This window comes from Aphelocoma coerulescens, chromosome 5 (genome assembly GCF_041296385.1).
Source record: "Aphelocoma coerulescens isolate FSJ_1873_10779 chromosome 5, UR_Acoe_1.0, whole genome shotgun sequence".
Classification (NCBI taxonomy): domain Eukaryota; kingdom Metazoa; phylum Chordata; class Aves; order Passeriformes; family Corvidae; genus Aphelocoma; species Aphelocoma coerulescens.
In genome coordinates, this window is record NC_091019.1 from 33,553,623 (window position 1) to 33,568,561 (window position 14,939).

At 42.6% G+C, this 14,939-nt stretch overlaps 1 protein-coding gene across 4 annotated transcripts in view; it reads left to right on the plus strand.

The window, feature by feature from the left end:
* The window catches only part of ACTN1 (actinin alpha 1), an 87,160-nt gene extending 79,201 nt beyond the window's left edge, over positions 1–7,959 (plus strand). Inside the window, exons 17-22 of one of the 4 annotated variants that reach the window (XM_069017623.1) lie at positions 138–317; positions 1,219–1,365; positions 2,934–3,014; positions 3,568–3,633; positions 5,093–5,251; positions 7,066–7,959. In XM_069017623.1, the coding sequence (XP_068873724.1) occupies positions 138–317; positions 1,219–1,365; positions 2,934–3,014; positions 3,568–3,633; positions 5,093–5,251; positions 7,066–7,224 (792 nt within the window). In that variant the 3' untranslated portion in view covers positions 7,225–7,959. The remainder of the gene's footprint in view (positions 1–137; positions 318–1,218; positions 1,366–2,933; positions 3,015–3,567; positions 3,634–5,092; positions 5,252–7,065) is intronic. The other 3 variants (XM_069017620.1, XM_069017621.1, XM_069017622.1) reach the window with 3 other exon arrangements.
* The last annotated feature ends 6,980 nt before the right edge of the window (positions 7,960–14,939 follow it).

Below are 14,939 nucleotides of genomic sequence, written 5' to 3' on the forward strand. Positions count from 1 at the left end.
CTGTGAAGTAACTGCTCCATGAGATTTTTTTTTTGAATCATCATCCTGTGTGAGTGTGAAATTGCTGCAATAAAGGTCAAGCATGTTGAGGCTCATCCTTTCAGTGGAGTCTAACTCCTTTGGCTTTGCTATCGCAGGAGATTGGCCGCATTTCAATAGAGATGCATGGGACCCTGGAGGACCAGCTCAACCACTTGCGGCAGTACGAGAAGAGCATTGTGAATTACAAACCAAAGATTGACCAACTGGAAGGAGACCACCAGCTGATCCAGGAAGCGCTTATCTTTGACAACAAGCACACCAACTACACCATGGAGGTAAGTGTTTTGGCAGCAGATCAGACAGCCTCATCTGCTGTGGCCAGCTAGCGTCAGCCACATCTAGTTCTGGCAACATATTGTGGTTCTCAGGCAAATGGAGAGCTTGATAATATGGCCTAACATGCAACAACATGTCACTGAATTTCATTTTTGCCTTGCTGTACTTCATGCCGAGCCATTCCAATGTACTTCCAAATATGGACAACAGGAACAACCTGAATGAGATCCACAGTATTGCTTGAAAAATTGACAGGTCTTGTTTCTCCTGCCACCCGATTGTGTTAGCTGGGATTAGAAAGGGAAGTGCTGATGATTTTGAGCTGCCACTACCTGGCACAAGAAAAAAGTCCTGCAGAAGGTTTTTTTAAAGTTGGAGACTGGCTTTCTGTTGATAACGTGAGGTTTCTTGGGAGCAGTCTGAGTTCAACATGAGTCCAGCTGAACACAGGCTTTGAAACTGTTTTTTTTGTTTCTGTCCAGCTTTCCATTAAGCAACAGTAGAGGCAGGGGAGCACCAGTGTCTTCCAAGCACTGTGTTTTATTTAGTTTCTTGGTAAAGAGAGTTTTCTGCTTAACTAAGTCCTAGGAGCACTGGGTTTGTTTCTCATTTGTGTTAAAGGCCTCCAGTATGTTGCTCTGACCAGGCAAAGGAACTTTGAATAGGACCAAGTTTTTCTTAAGATCAGAAATTGGCCTCTTCAATATGGGTTTTTTTCAGTCAAAATTCAGATTTTAAACACCTGCAGATTAGAAGGAATTTTTCTGAGAAAATGAACACCAGGACTGTGTTGCACACCAGGATCATTTAATTTGCAATAAGTAGCACATCTGATCCACTAGCCTCAGAAGCAGAAGAGCGACTTCTTAATTTCAATATTGTCCTGACCTCTTTTTCCAGCATATCCGAGTGGGCTGGGAGCAGTTACTAACAACAATTGCTAGAACCATCAACGAAGTGGAAAACCAGATTCTGACCCGTGATGCCAAAGGAATCAGCCAGGAACAGATGAATGAGTTCCGGGCTTCTTTCAACCACTTTGACAGGGTGAGTCAATGCTGACTGCAGCTTGGTAAGCTACAAGGTTCCGTGTGGACTGCGCAATGCAATAACAAACAAGCAGTCACTGTGATAAAATGAGATCACAGAAGATGTTTCATTCTTAAAAGTGCCACTCCTGTGGAGCAGTCATTTCTGTGAAGACTGCCAAGTGATTGTTAGCCTGGGAGAAGTATGTCTTCACAGGAGACTGCAAAATTTCCTGGTAAAGCAAAAGTGTGGAAAGGTTTGAAGTCTTTTTTAGGCAATTAGACTTATATCCATTCCTCTTCAGAGAGCAGATTATTACTTTGATTTATAAAATGCTTGAGACAGTCTGTTCTCCACTCTTCTCTACTATCTCTGCTATATCTGAGGGCAGCCTGCCCTCAGAGATTGGCAATGCTTTTAAATTGCTGAATACTGGCTATTTCAGCCCTTCTCTAGCTGTCTAAGAAAAATAAACCATGGTTTCTCTCCTTAGGAGAGGGACCCATAAAGTTCTGTAGATTGTATGTTTTGACCTTCATATCATTTGCTCCTTCTGAAGTTCACAACAGTCTGAATGTTAATGCAGACAGAACATGGGTTTCCCACCTTCATCTGTTTGATTTATGATGGCTTAACATTGACTTTAAAAGCCGGGGTTTTTTTTGAAGAACGTCACTTGAAATTGGGCCCACCATCCTGTCTGTAGCTTCCTTGATCTGGCTAGAGGTAGTGGCAGCAGGCAGGGGCTCTTCAGTGCTTGGGGGCTGTTCTGAGCTAAAATTCTGCAGAATGGGTGGGGATTCTTAGTTCCTGTAGTAGCTTGTGTATTATTTCATAGGTACATCCAAACGCTGGGGGAGTGGGCAATGAGCAAAGGGAAGAGCAGCTGCCAAGCTGCATTGTGCTGCACTGACATCTGTGGTGTTTGCAGAGCTGAGCACTTGAAATAGCTTTGCCAGTCAAAGCTCCACCTCGTGTGCAGGTCTTATAAATACAGCCATAACACTGCTCCCCTGAGCTTCAGCTGTGTTTCTTTGTCTGTTCCTGGGATGCCCTGGCAGCTAAGCTTCCTTGGGTGTGTTGCCAAACATACCTGCCCTCACCTACTCCTTTAGTGGAACTTTTGACTATAAGATTAAGGCAATGCTTCCCACTGCCTCTGCCTGCTCACCTGCACTCTGGGTTACTGGTGAAACACAGGGCTTCTGACACTGGATAACAAGCAGTGATGCAAGTAATTCACTTGGGAGATTGAGATCTTGAGGCTTCTGAGCATCAGCTGTTTTTGTCATTCAAATGCTCTCAAGATGGGATGAGCTCTCTGAGAAGGAACTGTTCCAAGAGCATTTTTAGCACATCCTAAAATGTCATTGTGATATCTAATGTTGTGCACTTTTTATTTTTCTTCCCTGTCTTTCTATCTGCATGTCATTCTTCCTCTTCCTCTCTCCTCACCCACTGCATGGTGCACCTGTTTGTTGTCCTTTCACCTCCCTTTGATCTTTCCTGTGTCTCCCTTCCTTCTGCCCCACACCGTCACTCCACTGGCACTGCATGTCCTGCTGCCTGGCACACCGCATAACCAGGACCACTCCGGCACACTTGGCCCTGAGGAATTCAAAGCCTGTCTCATCAGCTTGGGTTACGATATTGGAAACGATGCACAGGTACTGAATGCTAGTGGTGAACACAGACAGATATTAAACTGTGAAAAAATAACAGTTTTTTCCTTTCTTTTCTTGTTTGTCTTAATCCATCTGTCATTGTTGTTCTTGTGTTTGACTATATATATATATCACTTTTCTATACTACTTCCTCTCTAAATGCACTTTGGTATCTATTCCTTTTTAATTCCTTAATTTTTTGTCTTGGGAGAATTCCTTTTATGTCTTCGAACTGTTCTGCTTACTTCTGGGTCACTTAAAACTCCTTTTCTTGTCCATTCCTCAATCTGTCTTGCTTAATATCTTTTTGCTGTTTTTTCATCACCAATATATTTCTGGTGTGTAAACTATTCCATGTCCAAAACCACCTTTGCTTCTTCATGGTTTCACAAACTATCTTTCCTCTGTTATTTTTCATTGTCCTGTAAATCAATCCTTCTATCTTCTCCCCCGGCCAAAACTCATTCTTTGTAATGTCTCCTGTGGGTTCATTTCTCCCTGGACTGGTCTCCCTTTTCTCTCTTGGCTTTTTCCATCTTTGCGTCATTCTCTGTAGAAGAAGACTGGTATGATGGATTGTGAAGATTTCCGAGCCTGCCTTATCTCCATGGGTTACAATATGGTAATGTAGAGTCCTCTGTCACTCCTATTCAAAGTGATTCTGTAGGCACCTTCAAAAATACAGGGAGAATGTGTAGTGAATCAAGGTAAATATAGCCTTATTTTCCAGAATTATCAACAGTGTTAAATCTAGTCTTAGCTGTATGTGTAAAATTCTTGTCTCAAAACTGTGGCTAAAGGTAAAAAACCAGAAATTATTGTCTAATTCCTGGATAGTTCAAATAAAAATTAAGTTTATCAAACTGTGTAGCTACTAGTGGAAGAAACAATAAGCTTCCTCATACTGGTGCCTGCTCTCTGCCCAGCACACACAATCTCCCCAGCCCTGAATTTCAGTTGAAATCGTTTGGAAGTATATACGACCTCACTTCTGAATACGCTCAGAATGCTGCTCCTCCTCACATTCCTACCATTTGTTTCACATCTCCTGTCCTGTACATGTAAGTTCAAGTTCCGGTCATTCTCCCCAAGGCTTTTCCCTCACGAGAATACCTGAATATTCAGAGTAGTAACATACAGCACCTTGAGAGGCATCACAGCGAACAGGAAGAACTTCACCAAAGACTGATGCTCCTCAAAGGGCAGAAGAGCACAGTGCAAGCATATTCATCTGCACTCTTGGTGTCTGCTCCTGATAGCAGGCAAAGCAGTTTAATCATCTTACTCATCAGCCCAGTATAAATACAGATTTTTTTGGTGTAGCGTGCCAAGACAGTAACATTTGATTAGGTATCTTAATTACTCTTGAAGGTATACTGTTCTAAATGTGTTAGGAGAGCCTGTTCCCAGGAGAAGACTCAGCTCTGCTCTCCCCTCCTCCTTACCTGGGGAGGAAGGAGTCCCAGAGATGAGAACAGATGACCTTTTGTTTAAATGCAGAAAGAAATGCAAAAAACTACACTACAGTGTTTTGACTTCCATAGCAAAACTTCTCTGTAGGATCTTCCCTGTAGAGACTATTTCCCTGGGCCACTCCAGATATGCAAGTCCTTTCCAAAGCCTGCCTATTAAAGATGAGTAAGATACTATGAAATATCCCAGAGACATTTGTTCTGTTCTGTCAGCTGAAGAAAATTGTAAAAGTTCTCTTTAAGTAAATGAAAGTAAAAGGATTTGAGAAGTGCAGATCTTCAAATACTGCTACAGACATCTAGCACATGTGTAGAGAAATTTGGGTCTTCCTTTGAAGTCAGTTTGTATTGTTCCCCCAGTAGGAGCATTGTCCTAGAGCTGGATGTTATCCTCAGGCATAGCTGGCAATGTTTCATTCCAGAGGACAAATGAGTGGCAAGCCTTTGTTACACAACAGCAAACTAAAAAAGAACATCCTGATTAAAACCCTAGAGGTGGTTTCTATTTGGTTTTGTTTTCTAGCTGAGATGTGCTGCTGAATGGTTTCTCTCACTTTGGTAGCACTGCTACCCAAATACCCAGGCTTACATGACTCTCTTGCTCTCCAGGGAGAGGCAGAGTTTGCCCGCATCATGAGCATTGTTGACCCGAACCGTTTGGGTGTAGTGACCTTCCAGGCTTTCATCGACTTCATGTCCCGGGAAACGGCAGATACAGATACTGCTGACCAGGTTATGGCTTCCTTCAAGATCCTGGCTGGAGATAAGGTCAGGCTCCACACCTTGGCTTGCTGTATCTGCTTAGCTCCTGCTTTCTTTTTTCACTTGTCTCTGAGAGAAAGTGTTGAGGGAAGCACTCTGCCATGGGGGGAGTATTTTCACAGGAACATTCTGTAGTGCTGGAGGGAGTGCAAGGTCAAAGTGTGGGTTAATGAGCAGCCTGCTAAGGCACTTGAAAGTCCTGTTCAGCTGTCAGTCAGAACTTTGCAGCCCACTCTTGCTTTAAAATTTTAATTAAGAGCTTGGTTGCAATTTGTTATTTTAAAATGAACAAGTTCAACAGATGGTTTTTGATTAGTCTTGAAAACTGTTCTTTACTGACAACTGTAAACTTGAGATGACCTTTCTCAGATCTACATGTCACTATTAGTTTTTATGCAGTCAATAGATTTTCATTGAGAATATGCAGTATCTGCAGGAGGGCTACCTTTTAATCATAGAAATTGGTCGAATGTAGGAAAACTCGGGATGATATGAAAAGTATTAATTTTTTAAATTTAAATTTAAATAATCAGTGCAAGCAGCTGATAAAAAGTGTAATCTTATTTTTCTTATGTAACAGTGCCCACTAAGCTTTTATGTAACTGAAAATATTATATGTACATGTAATATTAACATATCTCTTTATTTGCTAATGATTTGAGTTATCTCACATGAAATGTTGGATACCATTTCTCAGATTGTAATGAGTTACCCTTAAATCCGGTACTGGTTTCCATTTTTCACTAAGAATCTTTTCATAGTCATAATCTAGAAACCCATGATACCTGTCCTTTAGATATATACCTGACCAAAGCCAGTTCTATTGTCTTTTGAGGCCTGAAAATTCCATGTTATTCAGATAAGCTAACCACTGAATAAATAGGTACTTTGAGATGCAGTATTACTTATTAACTTGTTTACTCTGTACAGTATGTTACATGCACTTGTCAGTGTTTAACATGCTCTGGTGACTGTAACATGAACTAGTATTTCATTATGAAGAAAAATACCTCATACCCCAGTCATTAAAGTGAGAGGCAAAATTATAAGAAGTGACAGGAGAGAGAAGGGTGATGTGAAACCTGAGCTATTGCTCAGACAGACTGTAAATGGCCATGAGTTGGTAAGCTAAAGACAACATACTGATTAGGAGACAGGCAACTACTGTTACCTACTGCATGGAGAGAAGCCAAGCTGGCTCAGCTCAGCGCAGCGAGTCTTCAGAAGATGAATTTATGCAAGTTTTGCTTGCTTATTAAAAATGTCCACAGTGAAAGGACTATTGCTGGAACTGTGGAAGCAATACAAAGTGGTTGCTTGTCTGCTGCCTGCATCGGTGCACTAGCAAGGACTAGTGGGGCTAGCCCCTTTCCGTGCTCTGAAGAGAGGGAATGGCAACTCCCAAGCAGCACAAGCAGCTGGTACCTCCTGCTGGTGAAGGACAGCATCCAAATTAAATTTCAGCTTCCTCCCATTTACTTTCAGCAGGACCTCCTTTGTCAACAGGAAGGCAGTCTTACTCTAACAACTTGCCTGACTTGCCTTCAGGTCTTTTCTTTAGCTGCACCAGTGTCTCTCCTGCAAAACCAATATTCACTGTAAAAACTATTTACTTGTCCAAACAGTAGGGAAGGAGTACATGTCCTCCCAGGGTGTAAGTGCAGAGAGCTCCCTGTGTGGTATACAGCACAGGTCTCATTGTTGGGATCCTGTCCCGCAGCGTTGCCTTGCTGCCCTGGTGGGGCAGGGGGTGGTTGTCCCTCAGAGGAGAGTCAGTTTCCTGAAAGTAACGATTGCCTTATCATTTGTCCTCATTGCAGAACTACATCACTGTGGATGAATTACGGCGGGAGCTGCCTCCTGATCAGGCTGAATATTGCATTGCTAGGATGGCACCCTACACTGGCCGTGATGCTGTACCTGGTGCCCTGGACTACATGTCCTTCTCCACAGCGCTCTATGGCGAAAGTGACCTTTAACTTTTTTCTGTCCCACCACACGCTCCCTCCCCTCTCCCCCGTCCAACACGCCCTATTTTCTCTTTGCAAAGCAACCTCTGCTCCGCTCTTTTTTGTGTTTTCCTGTTTTGCGTCAGATAACAGATCACATTTTTAAGTGGGGGGGGAGGACATTGACACGGCACCGCCTACCTTGCCCTTGAAATAACAGTTTACAAAATTATTTTGTGCAAAAAAAGTTACGTTTTAAAAAGAACAGACATATTTTATTATAGAAAAAGGTATTTTTCTCCACCAGATTGAAACTTAAAAAGGAAATGTTAGAATATTGCACCAAATATTTTTTGTTGTGACATAGAAAGTCAAGCACAATGTTACATTCCATCCTTTCCAAAAAGAACCAAACTATGACAAAACTCCACTTGTTCTGTTAACTATTACATTTGCATATGTCTCCTTATCACGTTTATCTTGGGAGGGGGGAAGGCACACAAGTGCATGTGTTTGCTGGTTCACTCATTTCATGAAAATATTTTATGATAAACTTTTGAAATTGCTGTGTTTTCTAGGGAAAAAATAATGTACACAGCTCATGTTTTCATATTTAATTAAAAAATACAATACGCCGCCTATGTTTATCAGTGCACAACTTTTTTTGTTGCTGAGAGTTGTCTGGTTTCAGAACATGAAGCTTGAGAGTTGATAACTTTGATATTGCTTGTCACAAACCATATTAAAAACTTCTTGTGATAACAACTCTAGACTTTATTCATTTGTATAGTAAAATTATTTAATCCTATTTAGTTAAACATGATAAGGAAAATCCAAAATTATGTTTTTAATTGAAATTACAGTACATTTAATGGTATATTCTCAGCCCCATAGACATTTCATTCTTGCTGAATAATGTTGAAATTTTCACAGCTTTATGACCACTTTAAAACCTCAATACATCCCTATCTTTAGAAGCAGTATTCTTGTTATTCCTTAAAAACCAGCACAGAATTAGTTAGTAGAGCTGTACAAAAAACCACCATATCTTAAACCACCCATGAAACATCCATCCACTGTTCCATGCTCAGCATTGAATATCTGACTAATTTTGATACCACATCTCCTGACATCAGAGATTCCTCCAGAGGTCATCTTTTTATTGGACATACAAAAGAAACCAGCCTTCAGGACAACTCGTTTGGGATTTTTATTGAGTCATAAAGTAACACACACACGCACGTGTCTAGAAATTAGCAAAGGGGAGCAGCTAATCCTTCCAGCCATCTCATATTACAGGTGCATTTCCTGCCCTCCCACAACTTTAGGAAACACGGGGTTAGGAGCAAAATAACATTACTGCTTTGTGACGTGTTTCAAGTACGTGTTTTGTAGGTATAAGCATATACCTCTGTCTCTAGTCCTAAAGGCAGATTTTATTTTGAAGTAATGACTGCAGGAATGGTGAATTCGTGGACAGATTCACAAGGAGCTCCTTGGTAACATCGTCCTCTCTTCCCCAGGGCAGAGCTGAGTCCTGAGGAAGGTATTGCACAGCTTTCTGGTTTATTCCTGACCTTCAGCAGGACACAATAAAAATCAGAGCAGCATGTTGTGATGTGTCCCAGTGTGACAGTATCTGCCTACTGTATTTGGAGAGGGGATGCTAATGTCTGCTACCACACTTCTTTCCAGGAGACGCCAAGACCTGCATTTTCCTGAATGCATGAATGAGTGAAGGCTGAATAATGAGTTTACAGGGGGCATGTGAATAAATGCATTTAGCTTCATACATGGACAAGGCCAGGCTACACTCACCACGCTTTGTCTTCAAAGGTGACAGTTTGTGTAACTTAGCTGTAATTGTGTTAATGAGGGCTGGAGTTGAGCTGAAGCCGAGTTTCCTGTGTTGAAACCCATGATACTGAGAAGCCTGGAGGGGTTGGTATGAATTGTCAGTAATGTAGGACTTGGAGCCACATAAGTATTTAATCCACTTGCAAGCTCATTTTCAGCTCTGTCACTACTGTGTTGCTGCAAACGGGACTGTCCTCTTCAAAGGTACGGTATGCTGATTTCCATTGCCATGTTTTAAAGTACGTAGCATAGGTTATCTGTTTGAAAGCTAAAACAGCAGAGAGGATGACTAGAGCAGATAATCTTTATTGAATCTGCCTCTGAATATCCATTGCCCTTGCTTTGGTAACCCTCTTTCCTCTTCCACAGTAGCTGCCCTGTCCTTGCTTTGCTGCACCTGAGAAAGGACATTTGCACTGTCAAAAAATTTGAGATCTCTGTAGGTTGTACCCCTGCTCCCAGAAGATGTAACGATATTTTAATATTTTTTTATTTATTTAAACAATAAAACTGGGGTAGGGGAGAATGGGAATATCTTTTGGGCTATTAAATGACCACTGTCTGGAGAAAAGATTCCTGTTATTTTGAAAAAGTGGTGGAAAAGACTGTAGCTGCACCTTGGGCCATCGCTTTGGGCCCAGGTCTCCTACCACTCTGAAAATGAAACCAAATTATATTGAATGATCATGGTGACAGCACTCTGCAAATCCATGCTTGGAGATTTCAGAAGTCTTCATAAAAGTCTTTTACTGAGCTGTGGCAGCATTGCAATGTGTGACCAGGTTTGACACAAAACTCCAGCTAGGTGTTAGTATTCCTAGTTTTATGACAGGCTCATCCTTGCTGACACCACAGATTCGTGGCAATGTGTGGGCTCCAGCCTCGCGAAAGTTGGCACCCCAGCACTGCTTTGGTGAAGTTGAGATGTCAACAGCAATAGAAAGCCCTTGCCTATGCTTCTGAGTACTTGAATAGAGTTTAAAATATTGGCAATAGGTGTGCCTAAAATATACTGGCCTGTTTCTTCTTGGGTGGCACGGCCTCTGAGAAACTGGCTAGAGCTTACATGATGTGGTCTTTCCCTCTGGGCTGTACATAAAGCCTCCCCATTCCCACCTCACACACAGAGGAGTGCTAGGATGCTGCAAGATATTGGCCATCCTCATTTGCAGCACAAGATTTATCTTGCAGTTGTGTGGCCTAACAGTCTGGGGCCATTAGTATGCTGAAATGTGAAAACAGCTTTTGGTATTAGGCTCATGGTTTTGCAGCTAACGTGCCATTCTTTAGCCAAGTCCTGGCATCAGCCTTGATGAAATTCATCTCTGGAAGCAGCCGTTTGCAGCTGCCCCTTTGGTGACTGCCCCTTCGTCTGCCAGGAACAGAAAAAGTGGACAATCCACTTCAAGCTCACTCCTTCCATTCAGGGGTAAACCAATTCTGTCAGTCTCCCATACTCAATATTTCAGGTGTGGAAATAATACTTTTTGAAGAAATTAACCAAGAAAGTTCTTCCATGACTGTTGATATGTTTGGCTGTTGAGATCTCAATAACCTGCCTTATTCAGCCTGACTGTCTGACAGTACAGGGGCAGAAAACACTTCAGTGCTCAAACAACATGGGTCTTGTCTTGCCTGCCAGAATGTCAACCACATTTCCCAAAGCCTCTCAAATCTATCTTGTGACTGTTGCATGTCTTTGGTGCTGCCAGCATCTGGTTTGGAGCAGAGTGCAGGAGCAGAGCCAGGAGTCTCAGAAGACAATGAAAGGAAACTGTTCCGCAACCTTGAATGAACTTGGTTTCAAAGAAGTATTCATACATCCATGGAGATTCCATCCAGACAAATCTGAGTGGTCTTATCAGGGAAATAAAGGAGAGGGTGAGGAGTAGAGAGGTTGGGGTTTTTTAATGGCTGTGAAAAGGAACCACTTGAACTGACTTTTTTAAGAAAACAGAATGCAGGTATAATTTTCATACCATAACAAGAAGATTATTTGTACAACATTACTTGCACTACAGATACTGAGGTAGGACAGACTTTTTCCACCCCTTTTTCCACCCAAGTATGAAAAAATCCTTAATCCTGTTGAATTCATTAAACCTTTGAGGTGACTCTGGCTACTGAAAGCGTTGCTACTGTGCAAGCCCTTAAAATCCGTTGCATTAGCACTAAGCTGCTGGGAAAGTCTTAGCATAGTAAACATAGATTAACAAAGTCTAGGGCATATCCTGATGCAAACAGGTAATCAGAACATTCCCCAGCAGGCACTGAGAAAATGTGCTAAGTGCTGCAGTCACTAGAGAAGCCAGGCATTGCTAAGGATAAATTTGGATGATTGCATCTTATACAGGGAGGAATGCTCTAAGGCTATTTCAGATAGATTTAAATCTCACTAATTTAAACCCACTGAAAATAAAAGGAGAAAAATAATCTTTTCTATATTCTGAGGGCTCAGAGCTACTATAGACTAGATCTCACCAATAAGATATTAAAATAGATTCTTCCCATCTTTGAATACCATGCAACAGCCAGGAAATAGGGTCTCAGTTTAGTTCTCTTTTTTCACTTCTGCGACATATATGCACAAAAAGATGTTGGCAGAAACTGCACTACCTCCTGTCACTGTCTTACCTCTTCTCAGCAAGTCTCTTTACACCCCCTTTCTATTAGTCAGTAGTTCACATCCTGGTGGCCTAGCTGACATTCAAGCAGAATATTGAGGACCTCTAGTTATCATCATGCCTCAGTGACATGGACCCTCAGACTGCAAAAGCACGATCTCTCATTACTGCTGCAGGAAACATGTAGTGTTACTCCCACTGTGCAGATAAAGAAGGCACATGCAGGAAAAAGGGCTAGAAGGTAGAAATATGAAGCATTTATTTACAATTGCAATCCAAACAGTCTCTGTTCAGCTGGTGCTCAAGTCTGGCGGTATTGCTCACTAGGCTTTTCCCTGTTGCATCTAAACCTTCTCTGCACACCTCTGTTTCTGCTTTGGGGCATGTCTGGAGTGGGAGATTGAAACTACTGAACACCTGGGCCTGTGGGACAGTCCCCTTCAGGGCCCAAGCACCCCCCTTGCAAACATCCCACATCACCAGGGGCCACAAATCTCACCCCATGTAAAAAGAGCAGTACAAACCAGCAAGACTGGCTGCTTTGCAAAGTTTCAAGGTGGGTTTGCCACCCATTTGCTCCATAAAAGCCTAATTGCCTAAAATATCTTCACATGAGGAGAGTAACACAAGCTCAACACCTCATCCCTCCTCAGGATGCACACCTCCTAGCCCTACACCTTAACCAGCAGGAAACCTAATAGTCTGGGCCAGGGAGCATCTCCTCAGCCCTCACTCTCTCCCTGAAATAATTAAGCACTCAAGCAATAGGAGAGGAAGCATGAGCCCATATCCTCATGGTTTAGGCAATGAGTTTGCAGAAAGAATGCTGCATTTCTGTCCCTGACAGAGGTGTTTTTAGGTATTTTCTATTAAACAGTCAAAGGATAAATACCCTTAGGATGGGAAACAGGCCCTAGCCTGCCTCTCTCAGCACCCCAACCACTAGGCCTCTCCTTACACTTGCTCTCCCTCAGCTATCTGCTCCATAGTGGCAGAATTTGAATGAGAGGAGCTTACCTCCTCCAGCACCACAGGCTCACACTGTGGTTAAGATGCTCTAGTGGATTGAGACTGCATCTTCAATCTGAGGAAGACAGCAAACCTAAGCTTCCAGAGTAATGGCTATTTTAAATGATAAGCCATTTTACAAAATGTAGCTGTTGGTCTGAACATATGTTTTGGCAGCCAAAGGAAAGAACAAGCCCTGGTTAGTCCTCATTACAAACAGAAGTTGGCACTCCTCTGGGAGACAAGATCATCCTTTGGATCCTGGGTGGAAGAAGGCTCTGTTTTCCCAGCTGCAGGCAGGTGCATTTGTGCTGAGCAGGGGCAGGATGTTCAGACCTACACCTCCCACCGGTGCTTCCTAGCAGCCCCTCACTCATTTGCTAGCATTTTTGGTTCCCACATGGCCGGTACAAGACCTAGCTTTAGGTCTTGGATTGGATTCTTTCTGGATGGCTGGCACCTGTTAGGTACTGCAGAGAAGGCAACTGAGTGGTTACTGTCTCCAGCCAGAGGTGACTTGCCTGGGGTCGTCAGGAGGGTTCATGGTGGAGCAATGAACTGGGCCCAGCTCTGTCACCTTCCAGTCTGAGTGCTGCAGTCATCCTACGACTAGTTAAAACCTTTCCCCTACCACCCCCTAGTATCTTAATTGCTGCTGTGGCTTTTTTGTATGACCCTGTGGCTTTCATTGTACAGATTTGCCTAAACATAAGGACTACTTTAATCTGCAGAGTTAAGAAAGCATTTTATACTTTTATTATTAAGCACATTCAAACATCCTCATCATCACCATCACTTTAATGAAGAATTTCTCTCCATAATGAATAGGACATAACTTTTAATCTCTGGTGCTGAGCCACAGCATTCTGCTTTCTAGGACAAAGAAAATAAAATTTCTTCTTCAGGGAAGTGAGAAAGCAGTTAATTTACCCCGGCAATAAACAGACTGTGGTTTTTTAGTATTCTGATTCCAGATAAAGTGTTTACGTTTGTAGATGTGCCGTCAGAACACTAACAGTTCCCAGTGGGCTTTCAGATGTGCTTCTGAGAGACCAATCTTTTTGTGCAAGCAAAATGAGGGAACTAAAACACAGTGTTATTACTAACGTTGTTTTTGCACGTGATAGCTTCCAGAAACACTATCCACATGTGAGAGGCAATGCTGCAGATTCTCCTAATGATATATTTCATGCCTTTTAGCACCCATGCAGAGTGTCCACAACCAAGAAAGGGAAAGCAGGACCCTAGCCTGGCTCAGGCACTATCAGAGCGGCCGGAGCTGTGTTCCAGACACACAGCCACATTCCTCCCTGCTGACACAATCCCAGGGGCTGAAGAGAAGCAGGATAAAACCAAAAAAGCTTTAATTGGGCTTCTAGTATGACTTATCTTCATTATTGCCAGTAACTCCAATCCCTATTACAACCATACCATTCCAAGGCTGCCACCTAAGGAGCTTTTTTCTGCTTCTGAGCTTCTTAACACAGCAGTTCAAGCACACAGTCACACAGAGACTCTACTGCTGCTCCTGTAATAGTCCAGCTCTGCCACCTACACAGAATTTGCACAAAAAGTCACAGGATTGCCATTTTGAGTGTCCTGGACTCTCTAATCAAATAAAGAAGTAAAGCAGCCTTACAGCTAAACATTGTATTCAAAGTTGTAAGACATACTTGCACCAGCTACAGCTACCCACATGTTCTTTTTTAACTACAGCTAGCTGTGTTCTGTTCTCACATTTCTCCATTTTCTTGCCAAGTAACAGTTCACATCAGCTGCCTTGTGGCAAAAGTCAACATCCTGGGCTGCATTAGCCAGAGCATCACCTCAAGGGAGGTGATCCTGCCCCTCTACACAGCACTGGTGAGGCCACATCTGGAGTGTTATGGCCACAAAAGAGACATGAACTTACTGAAGTACATCACCACAAAGATGACTGTGAGACTGGAGCACCTCTTATATAAGGAGAGGCCAAGAGAGCTGGGATTGTTCAGCGTGGAGAAGGCTGAATCTGTATCAATACCTGATCGGAGGGAATGAAGAGGAAGATGCCAGACTCTTCTCAGTAGCATCCACGGACAACTGAAACCCATGATATTTCATCTGAACACAAGAAAACACTTTTTTTCTACTCTAAGGGTGGTCAAACACCAGGTCAGGTTGTCCAGAGAGGTTGTGGAGCCTCCATATACTAAAAAGCTGTCTAGACATGCTGCTGGGCAACCTTGGGAGATTAAACCAGATGATCTCAAAGGA